The 11,943-nt window shown below is 37.7% G+C and overlaps 2 protein-coding genes across 3 annotated transcripts in view; both read left to right on the top strand.

Moving 5' to 3' along the window:
* Positions 1–4,332, top strand: part of LOC140323014 (CD209 antigen-like protein C) — a 20,277-nt gene extending 15,945 nt beyond the window's left edge. Inside the window, exons 6-8 of the mRNA XM_072399727.1 lie at positions 704–846; positions 1,764–1,870; positions 3,558–4,332. Coding sequence (XP_072255828.1) covers positions 704–846; positions 1,764–1,870; positions 3,558–3,690 — 383 coding nt within the window. The 3' untranslated portion in view covers positions 3,691–4,332. The remainder of the gene's footprint in view (positions 1–703; positions 847–1,763; positions 1,871–3,557) is intronic.
* A 1,688-nt stretch (positions 4,333–6,020) lies between these two features.
* Positions 6,021–11,943, top strand: part of LOC140323013 (CD209 antigen-like protein C) — a 14,345-nt gene continuing 8,422 nt past the window's right edge. Inside the window, exons 1-3 of one of the 2 annotated variants that reach the window (XM_072399725.1) lie at positions 6,021–6,133; positions 9,146–9,226; positions 9,590–9,679. In XM_072399725.1, coding sequence (XP_072255826.1) covers positions 6,100–6,133; positions 9,146–9,226; positions 9,590–9,679 — 205 coding nt within the window. In that variant the 5' untranslated portion in view covers positions 6,021–6,099. Of the gene's footprint in view, positions 6,134–7,768; positions 7,870–9,145; positions 9,227–9,589; positions 9,680–11,943 lie in introns of those variants that run through there. The other variant, XM_072399724.1, reaches the window with a different exon arrangement.

The raw sequence follows: 11,943 nt of genomic DNA, 5'->3' as shown, positions 1-11,943 counted from the left end.
TAACAGATCCTCCTTAATCGCGCAGCTGAAATCTAATCGCCTTAATTGGCAGATTCGCGCTCCCTATTGCTCATTATTATCAAGCCAGGAATCCGGCTGGCAGTGAGGAGGCGAGTGTACGAGCGCACTGGACTCCGGACCCCGTGAAACTGCGCTCGCTGGTCGCGCGTACTTTCGCGCTTCCAGCGATCGTGGATTTTATTGATGAATCAGGGCCAGTGTGTTCTGGAAGGGATGCAGGCACCTACCCTGGCCGAGCACATGTCTTATCTCTGCCCCTGTACTTCCTGCATTTCCTTATATCTTGGTAGGGTAGGAAACACTTCAACAACTTTATTTGCAATTTACAACGTTACAACTCAGCTAGCAGACAGAAAAAGGCAGTCCCCTACACATTATAAATACTTTTCTCCTTTCCCTTTATTGTAAACAGCCATTGTCAGCAGAGAGTGCTTGGGCTTATTTAAAAGATAGGTCTAGTGCATGGATCCTATTGTTAGTTTTAAAATTCTTTAAACCTTAAACCTGGTAATTTCATAAAAAATCTTTATATAGTTTATGTGCTTTTTTATGTTTAGCAACTCTCATCTTGATTTGGTTATTAATTTTATTTAGCTATCAAATTGATTGTTCTGGAATTTTCTGGAATTGTAGTTTTTACTCCTAATGTTGTGATGTACTTACATATTATTTTTTTGGCCAGCATCTTCCTGTGAGAGTGGGTGGCTGGAATTTGAAGGACATTGTTATTTCTTCTCTACCTTTCAACTCAAATGGGAGAAAGCTGAGATGTTGTGTCTCAACAGAGAAAGTCATCTGGTAATAGTTAACAACCAGAAAGAGCAGGTACGTCATTTAATACATTATCATTGTTCTGTATCAACTTTTAAACTTGTTACGTTAAAGTAGAAGAATATGTAAAGGTAGAACTTGTTTTAGTTTTACAAAGAGTAGAAAAAAGTTTGCCCCAGGTCATGTTATTATTGCTGTCTGGGTCCCCGCTGGGCAGAGAATTCTTCTTTTTTTATTTACCACTTTCCAAGTAAACTTTAGACGCTCTATAGCAGACTTTATTATAGGGGAACCCTGACAATAATACATTATCCACAGCTTACTGTACATTGGCCTGGTGGTCACAGCAAGAATGGCTTCTTCATTGCTGACCATTGGGAAGATTGTCACCCCTAACGATAGCCAAAAAGATCAGTGGTGTCAGTGGTACCTGATCTGAGAGGCACAAATTGGTCATTGCTCAAGGAATCCCTAGCAACCTAGGAGAAACCCTAGAATTCCATGTAACCCTGACTGAGAATCACTGCTGTATAGAGAATTTTCTCAGTGGCAATGGAAGTCTACTGGAAAGCAGTGGGAAGATGGCTTAATGAGTCACTGGGAAACTATGGAATCTATATTATTCCAATTTTTTATGGCGCTAAAGCAAGCTTTAATTACATAGGCTTGTATGTGCAAGAAAATCCATTGTGTTTGTAGATGCAGATTGCAGAATAGGTGTCTGATATCGCTATATATAGTATACTATATGTTAGGGGTTTTGGAGTTTTTGGGTTTTTGAAATGTTGCAATTACATGAGCATGAATGTTCAACCCCTAGAAAAGGGAATGTATAGACGTTGCAAGACTTCTAATTTGTGTTATTGGTTTTGGGCTTGCCAATGCAGATCTCTGCCTAGCGTTCTACCTAGCAGATAAAAACTTTACTGTGTGGTGAACACATTTTTACTCTTATTCTTTCTCTCTTACAGGATTTCTTAGACAAGCATGGTTCTGGGAAACATTATTGGATTGGGTTGACAGATAGGGAGAAGGAAAACACATTTCATTGGGTTGATGGCACTGCGTTATCATACCAGTAAGTCATAAGTTTACTGTAATGTTTCAATTTGGTGCAGATTGGACTCATACACTTAGGATAGGTTAACTCTATTGTACAAGTCCACACACCTTTTAGAACTGTTCACATTTAGGAATTTATTTCTAAGTATGTTTTATAAAAAGAGAAAATGTAGTGTATGTTTAGGAAGCACATATTTGGCTTTTATTAACCTAATACCCGGTGATCCTGCATGAAAATGCACCTTGTCCCCTTAAAAAGCTAAAATTGGCACAGGCATGGAATGCCTGCAAAGTGAATAACTAGGTGAAAACTGTATTTTATGGAAATAGATGTTTTCATCTATTTAGGCTTTAGCCACATGGCCATTTTTAGCTAATAAACAACTAGAACTAATAGTAATGTAAATGTAAATTGTGCATCATCCAGTAATAGATCGCTCTATAAGCAGTTAAAGGCTCTTGTAAAGAACAGTGTATCAGAAGCTCTGATTTTTTTTGTTTAAACTTCTGAGCATAACACCAGACCCCAGCCTTCATTAAAACCTATTGGTTTCAGCACTTAGTGATGGAGGAGGCCTTCAGAAAATGTTGAGTCAGCCCCGGTCATTGTCCTTACCTCCTGGAAGACTTCAAAAAGAGACCAAAGTGGCTAGATTGAACCTATAATTCCTATTTTAGCAAATTTGTGATCAGGCATGGCTTTAATGCTAAAAGGGACATTTCTGCATTCTTTTCTGCAGTAAGCATTTATACCTGCCTGATCCTTGTCTCTTTGTCAAAATTTGCTGAACTGCAATTGATACCAAGTTATCCTGGCTTCCCCTGCGATTGCCAGGGCCAAATGATCTCTCAGGAGTTACACCATCACAGCCAATCAAGATGGTCCAAGATAGAAAGGAGGAAGACAAGAAATAAGATGCCGACGCCTGCCTCAGAACGGGGGCAGGGTTTAGTTCTGCTTAAAAAAGTAAACTTTTTTGAAAGTTTCATAAACCATTCGTTTTTGGTGTGTGGGGTTTTACGAGTAAGAGATTTTCTATTTTAAATAGAAAAGCTGATTAAGTGTGTGTTAAAGCATTATAAAATTACTTATGATATCAAAAAATAGGCAACTTAAGCACACCTTTCAGATGCCTTATTTTATATGTGAAGCCTAAGGAAAATGGCCAAGGAATGATCACAATACTATATTTTTCAATATTTCCAATCCAAACACCAGGCTTTTTTAATGTTTCTCAGATACTGGTTATTTCACTTGTTTAACCTCAGATAAGTTTTAGTAAACTGCAACTCCTGCTGAAATACCTATTTGTACAAGATGATCTCTGTCTCCCAGGTTAAATTAAAACATAACTAACTTAAAAGTACACATTTTTTAAGCTGTAAAAAAGGAAGGTGGGTAGACTGAACCCATGTGATTTAAATTTGTTTCTCCTCTTTTAGAAAAATGTTTTAAATATGTGGATGTATTTTTTTACATTCATTTTCTTGGTATTTTTATTGATTACTGAAACGTAGGTATCTAAGGTAGCATCTGTATCTGTAACTGCAGTGGATATCAATTTTATATTATTTGTTTTTGAGTTTATATAAAATTTTTTTGACAGCTATACTTTTTAAACTTTTTAAGTGGCTAACTGTTGCTTGCAAATGAATGTAGAATATAATGACCTGTGATGTAATTCATCATTTTTTTCTGGCAGTTCTTGGCGTAAAGGAGAGCCAAATGATACTGCAAACAAAGAAGACTGCGTTCACTTGATTGCTGAAGGAAAATGGAATGACAACAGCTGCGATTTACCCATTTTTGCCATCTGTGAGAAGAGACTGACATGATATCATTCAGTTACTCTCTGCAGTTTCTTTTCTCTAGGGATTTCAAAAAATATATTCTGTAAAATGTAATGGTACTAAGCCATCCGCTCTGCTGGCACTGCTGCTCTGAATGGGATAATTCTAATTATATATAGGTGTTCTATACCCCAAAGCCTGTTGTTCTCAAGTGTTTCATGTGTAATAATTTAATTTATGTTTATCACATTTATACATTAAAAATCTATTACTATTTTATTCCTAATGTTATATCATAAAATTGGATTTTTTGTGCTTTTTTTTATGTATGAAATTGTGGATAGCAATGTGATTGATTTCGATTTATATTTCTTTTCTTTTTATTATCTGTTTGGCTTTAAATAGAGTGGGAAAGGGTAAAAAACTACCTGTTAGGGTTTTTTTTCTGTCCGTCACTGTTGGGCAAATTTCAATTTTGATTTTCCCTTACGTCTTCTTCTGGGACAATTCTAAAATTCTGGATTTCCCTTCACTTTCTTCATCATTATTGCGTGTGTTCCTTTGTGTGATTTACTTAGGCTGCTTACTGTGTCCAATGAATGTCTTATTTTCTAGAACTGATTAATTGAATTGATATCTCAGTTTCTTGGATATTAATATGTTCTAATAAATAATTTTAATAATAAATTATTGTTTACTTTCCTTGAATATTGAATAGTGCATGTGAAAAATTTGGTTAAAAACCATCTGTGTGTGTTTATTTTTTCATTTTTAAACTAAGATACCCTAATAGAAACAAGAATTCTTATGCAAGGACACATAAATTTACCTAGAAAGAAAAATAATAATAAGTCATATAAAATCTAAAGCATAATGATTGTAATCTTACGATCGTTAACTAATATTTTATTAGGTGGGATAGAAATTATGCAAGGTAGATTGCATTGTGCAATGATTTTAGACATTTGTAAAATAAAATGTTTTGAAAATTTAAAATTTAATAAAACTAAATCAAATAATCTGTCCACCAATAACTATTTCAAATAAACATAATGTTACATGCAGCTATCTGACTGTACAATTTCATTTAGGTTACCAAAACTATGCAGTACAAATACCTACACAGGCAGGCCCCTGAACAATGTAGTTGATAGTATCTCCAAAGCCTGCCACACACACACTGGTCTTTCTCCTCCATCCCTCCTCGAGCACGCCAAAACATTGGCATTTCCATACTTATCATATTACTAGGTATTTCATATACCTATATTTATCATATACTTATATTTTCTTTTGCTGTCGTGTACTCTCATGACAATATCCGAATGTTGAATACTCTACATGTCCACCTCATAGACATTGGCCACTGATCGCCCACTGATCACACATTATGGAGCTTTAGCACTCAGTAAGTAAAGTCAGTAAAGCCAGAGTGTAGTTGTAAAAAAAGAAAAGGGGGCACGGTACGTGCCCATCCTACTGTACATGCCCACCTATGCGTGACACAAAGGGGAAGAAACTTACCACTAAGTGACGTCATAATACCACAACCCACCCACTCTCCCAGGCTCTGAGCCTGCGATGAGATTGTGTTCAGAAAGACAACCCGTCCACGGCCCTGAGCCTGCTATTCTATATGAGAGACATGGTCTGCGGCTCTGGCTGGTGCGCCCCACCCCAGCGGAGGTCCTTCTCCGGACTACATGGGGAGGGGTAGACCGGCCAGAACTGCAGCCCACCAAAGAATCTTTTGCAAAATAAGACTAGGCACAAGTGCCCATTCCCAAAAATAGTGAGGGCACGGCGTTCCCACCCATGCCCACCACACCGCTGAGTAAAGCTCAGTTCTGCAGCAGTCTCGGCATAAGTAAAGTTTCTAATAACTTCCCATTATGTAATTGTGAATTGTGTGGCTGTGTGTTTTAGGACACTCATTGGTCTCATCCCTGTATCCTACCCTGAACATTCACACATCATTCCCTACTATGCATACTAGCAGTAAGATACTTCTCTAGTACAGAGCACTCTCTAGCTCTTCAATTTTCTTTTTCAGAACCTTTTATTCAATAAAGCCCAATCTACCTTGTGAAGCATCTTCTTGCAAATCTCCATTACCTATAAATTCTTCAAAAATAGAATCTTAAATGAAAGAGTTATAAAGTTATGTTAAACATGTATGTATAGTTGTTTATATATATATATATATATATATATATATATATATATATATATATATATATATATTTTTTTTTTTTTAGCTTTGCTTATAATTCCATTTACTCAACATACATTCTGCTTCATAAGCCTCCTGTCTGCTTCTGATTACCTAACTTCCCTAAAACCTTTCATAACTTCCTACAATCTAAATTTAACATGTGAAGACATCTTACTTTTACATGTAGAGTGTAAGAAAACAAGACCCACATCGCACCTCTTATAAAATTCTGTTATACAATGAAGAGAGATGAAGATTTTCAGACACAATCAGGTAATTTAGAGATAAGATTATGTATACTTTTTAACAGAGATCATGTCAAATTTCTCCTGATAATTACATTTATTGTAACAAGGACAAGTAGTTCCACACTAAAAGTAATACTCAATATTTTGTATATACTAAAGAATCTGATAACATAGCCATGAAATGCTACGGTTACTTTTTTAATAATTGTTTAAACTCCTGTTCAGAAAAATACAGATTTTGCTGATCTGGGATAACTTTAAATGGAGATTGATCAATTTCTACCCTGATTACTAAACCGATGTGTATTTATTTTATAATAAATGGAAAAGTTTGGCTGTAGATGCTCATGGGGAACAAGTGTCTTCTTTAGAAGATTTCCCCATCATTCCTGTTTGGGTGAAAACTACATTTTTCAATTTTTTTTATCTGACAATCCATTTTATGTTTTTTGACAGTGTCCAGGGCAAATAGAAAAATTTTTACTACACGTTAGGTATAGGTCATAATTGCTATTCTAAAGGTACACTATTCAAATGTTTTTTATTAAGTGTTGTACAGGTTGTTCCCAGGTTACATACGAGTTGGGACTGTAGGTTTGTTCTTGAGTTGAATTTGTATGTAAGTTGGAACAGGTACATTATTTTAATAAATGCAATTAGGAAAGATGTTTGTCTCAACATATTATTAGGCAGCATGGTGTCAGTTACTGTATAAAATCCTCACTGTGAGTTAATCACAAACAAAGCAAAAAAAAAAAAATTTATGGAGCCTAGATATTAACTTCTGGAGCAAGCTGTGCTTTGATATGCAAAAAGAAATAACTGCAGAGTTTCTCTTGGATATTAAAGAGTTACAAGATGTTGCAGAAGAGCTCAGTCCTTAAGATCAACCACAACCTCCCCCAAACCACTCTCCTCCCCCCATCAAGCCTCCATCCTGCACACGAGCAAGCAGGGAAGCTCTGTTCGTATCCAGGAGTCATCTGTATGTCGGATGCCCTTAACTCAGGGACTACCTGCATTCAATAAAAACTTCAAATCAAGTTACATTTTTCCCTAAAAACCTTGGTGCTTTCAATCAAAATATTTATTAATCATTGAGCGAAATGCCTGTTCTTGTTAATCACCTAGTGCAGGGGAGAGTAGCAATGGTAGTTGAATGGTTCTGATCAGAGTCAATTCTAAATCACAATAAAGCTGTTCAGAACTCAGATCCAAAATCTGAATTTTCCAAATCAAATTGAGCTATTTGAGCTCCAAACTGACATTAGTATACCTGTTATTGAAAGGTATAGTAGGAGAATGACAGCTGTCACAGCAGAAGCTTTTCGATAAAAGGACACCGGAAAGGTAAATATATGAAGTCTTCTTTTAGAATGCTTGTTCTTTTTAAAATTTAAATTGAAAGGTCAATTTGGGCATCAATTAAAGCATTTGCCCTTTCAAGCTGGCAATGCTCAAAAGCTTCATTGGAAATAGTAGCAGCATTTCCAGCCTGCCATGAATGCCTATTCAGTTATGCTGCTTACAGGGTCTATCAGATAGGAAGCCCAATGAATGAATGGACACATTCTTACCTACCTGACCGCCATACTAAGCTGTCAAAAAAAAAAACTGAGCTGTGCATTCTGGTTTCCCCTACGGCTGCTAGGACTGAATGAACTGCTACGTGCCTGTTATGTCAAGTCATGCCAGTCAGGCCAATCAAGATGGAAGAGAAGAAGGAAGAAGATGGCAGTGCCTGTGACGGAATGGGAACAGGTGAGTACAGTTCAAAAATTGCGATCAGACAGGCAGTTTTAGATAGGAACGGGAAGATTCTCCTTAAATATCCTTTACTGTACCTCCATCCATCATATTATACCACCCTGTGCTGCTAACATTCACATTGGACTTCTAGCAGTAGCATTGCAACTTGCCCGCTCTGTAACCCCAAACCTAAATCCAACCCTCCCGATATCCCTAGAACTAGCTTGTCCATTGCACACCCACCAAAGACCAACCAATCCTTCAGAAAGATAGAAGCACTGATGTTCTTACTTCCTCTTACTCAGAAGCACTGAAGTCCTTAGGTGTAGCTCAACCAATGCACAAGAGGAAACAACTTTGTTGGTTTTGTTAGGTCATCACCTGTTCCTTCAGTGACAAAGGACCTGAGTGGTTCCAATTTTTTAATTTTTAGGTTTAGTTCTGTTTTAAGTAAGGGGTCTATTTTTTTTTTAACAGTTAATCTCAAATTCAACTAAATTAATGTTTTTATTGACTGAAATTGATTTTCCATTTGTGAATCATTGCTGAATGTCAGATTCATTGCTTTATATAAAAAAAAACTAAATTTTAAAAATGAAGATGTATAACAATATCTCAGCTCTGTGGTGCATGAGGGGTTAACTACTATAAGAAATGTCCCATGGAGTTACTGTGCACTAGGAAATACAGATTATTTCATTAACCACCAGCTCACAAACCTACTACTTCCCCTCTACATACTGGGCCTGATTTATTAAAGCTCTCCAAGACTGGAGAGGATACACTTTCAACAGTGAAGCTGGGTGATCCAGCAGATCTGGAATGGATTTGTTCTAGAATTCAAACAAATTATGAGCAAATAGCAAATGACTTTGAAGAAATCCAGTCCAGGTTTGCTGGATCACCCAGATTCACTGTTGAAAGTGCATCCTCTCCAGCCTTGGAGAGCTTTAATAAATCAGACCCAACTTATCTATGACCCACCAACAAATGAACATCTCTTTAAATATTACATTTAAAAAAAAACGAATACCTTAGTGACTTCTATTCTTGAGTGTCAGTTCCTCTGATAGATTATTAAATAGTGGCATTTAGGTACTAACCATCACTTATTCCAAGAGTCTGTGAAGAGTTATAAGAAGCAAGCAAATTATGAGGCCATAAAGACCAGAGCTGAGCAAAACTTTAATCTTCAAGCTATTAGGAAGAGGCCTGTAAAATTAATATTAATTGGAGGTTGTATTTGAATTGCTGGAAGTTTAAGTTCTGTCTGTACTTCTGTCTTCAGGGAATTCTTCTTCAGAAATTCAATATGCCAACATGAAACATCTCAAAGCACAGAAGCTGGAGAATAATCCAACAGCCAAAGGTGACTTCTTCCAACAAGCATAATCATTTATTTTATCATAGGATACTTAGGACATGTTTCATAAATTGATACATTCTCATTAACCATCATTGGAATGCTAGCAGTAGCAATAAAACTCCCTGTAACCCCAAACCTAAATCCAACCCTCCTGATAACCCTAAAACAAGCGTCTCCCTTGCACACTCTTTTGTGCTGTGACCCTTTGTGCCAAAGATCAACCATTCCTTGCTCAGGTGTAACTCTTGTTGACTGTAAATGGCCCTATAGAGTCCCCTGGGATTCATAAAAATGTAAATCAATATTAGGAGTATTTCATATTCTGTAAGCTTATTTACAATTCTGTTTTTTTTTTTGCAATTACAGCTCCTGATCGATTTATACTGTTTTTGGTCATTTTCTTAATATGGATGCTCATTATTCTGGTGATTTTCACAAGTCTTGCATTTGTTTACTGTAAGTATCAACAATGCATATGAAATATTTGTTCTCTTTTCCAGAGGGAGAGAGGCACTTTCATTAAATAAATATTTTTGCTATTCGCTTTTAGAACTTTTTATGTTCTAATAGAATGGATGATAAAAGGGTTCAAAAACTCTTTCTTTTGTATCGGTAGACTTTCTCCCTGCTCTTGTTCTTTCTATTCTGAGGCTGTCATTTTTTTCTGTGGACAATGTAGGCCAATCAGTAGTGAGAGTTAGTGCTCCCAGGTGCCCACCAGGGATGAGCGAGAATGCCTCCTGCATTCTAACAAAAATTTCCTCGAACTTCTGCAAAATTTTCCCGAACCGATTTTGCGAAACCATCGGAAGAGGGGATCTGCCTGTTTGCGATCCCGGGGGCACTAGAGGTTAATTAACCTCTAGTTCCCCGAGGACCACACAGTCTTTTCAATGATTGCAGCCACAGCTGCAATCATTGATTAGCTCAGTATGCAATCCCCCGGGCCCCAGAGAATAATTAACCTCTAGTTCCCCGTGGATCCCCTGCAGTTACAGCTGTGACTGCAAAGTTCCCTCAGTCACGTGACTGTGGGAACTGAACTGCAGATGAACTCTGCAGTTTCACTAAGATCCCCGGGGCACTAGAGGTTAATTAACCTCCAGTGCCCCAGGGATCGCACATTCTTCTGAACGCTTGCAGCCACAGCTGCATTCATTGATGAGCTCAGTGTGCGATCTCTGGGGCAGTAGAGGTTTATAAACCTCTAGTGCCCCAGGGATCGCCTGCAGTCACAGCTCAGTGTGCAATCCCCCGGGCCCCAGAGATTAATTAACCTCTAGTTCCCCGTGGATTCCCTGCAGTCACAGCTGTGACCGCAAAGTTCCAACAGTCACATGACCGTGGGAAATGAACTGCAGATGAACTCTGCAGTTCCACTATGATCCCCGGGGCACTAGAGGTTAATTAACCTGTGCAGGCATTTTAAAGTGGTGGCAAAATCCTAGCAAAGCAGTTCCTTTTTATTTAATTTCTTTTTTTATTTCATTTTTTTGTTGTTACTTCAAAATGCTTTTAAAAAAAGGCCTGTAAGTGGCACCAATTCATGTCCAGGGAGGCAGCAGGTGGCAACTGCCTTTGGATGGAAAATCTGCCCTTTGTGTACTAATTCTAAGAGTCTAATTTTTCATCAGGGAAAAGTATAGGTTGGCCTAAATGTATTTTATTGCCATTTGCATCTTTGCTGAACTTACCTCTGTGTTTGTTGTTGTGTTTGGTTAGCAAGACAGATAGCTTTACAAATCTTACAAAAGTTCTATTCCAAAACCACTGGTCCTAAAACTAAGAAAAAAGAAAAATTGCCCTGATGTCCACTTCAAGATATCCAATAGGCCTTAAATGATTGTCATCCAATATTTCAGTGTCAGCAGCCTATGGATGAGCACAGACTTCAACTGCCTATTGCACCAAACCGCATATCTTGTGAAATGTCTGTCAGCAAGTAAGGTTAAGTTATGCAATAGACTGTTTTCTACTGTTCTCTAATTTGTGGTATTTTCCTTTCTTCAGATTTTTAACCTTTTATCAATTCACTTAACATGGAAAGAGATTTTTTTCACAGATACTGGTAACTTCTTAAATAATTTAACTTAGTGGAGTGCAGAGTGCAGCTGTGTGATGTATGAAACATAAAGCCCAACATGTCAAGCAGTTAGCAGTGCAACATTACTTTGGTGCTCATTGATGAAAAATCAATCACTATGGTCAATGGAGAAGGTACTATCTCTTACAAATTATTCATGTCGCCATTAAGTGATTACTGATGACTTATTGTGATATATACTGAAACTATACTATCTATAAAGGAAAGTAAACCATCTACAAAGTAAATATTTCACTTATCTGATGGAAATATGTCATAATGTTCCTGGCAGGTGACCTTAGCAGTGTCACTAGAAGACCATGAGGACCAAAAGGGAGGTTGGCAGCAGGGGTGTAGTGGGGCAGGCACTTTTTTGGTAATTGGCTTGTGTGCCCATTCTAATTTGGCAAAGAATTATTTTGTAGTCTGGCCAGTCTGGCACCCGCGGGGTCAGGAGAACCACCGGTTGGGGGGCTGCACGGGCCAGAGCCACGGACCATGTCTCCCGTAAAAAATTGCAGGCTCAGGGTGGTGGGCGAATTGTTTCTAAGAACACAACCCACCCACTCTCCCATCGCAGGCTCAGACCTGCAATGGGAAAGTGGGCAGGTTCTGGTATCATAACATCACTCTGGGG

The sequence above is a fragment of the Pyxicephalus adspersus genome, chromosome 2, assembly GCF_032062135.1.
Source record: "Pyxicephalus adspersus chromosome 2, UCB_Pads_2.0, whole genome shotgun sequence".
In the NCBI taxonomy this organism is placed as follows: Eukaryota; Metazoa; Chordata; class Amphibia; order Anura; family Pyxicephalidae; genus Pyxicephalus; species Pyxicephalus adspersus.
Note: the sequence above shows the minus strand (reverse complement) of the source record. Positions and strands in the feature narration are given on the sequence as shown.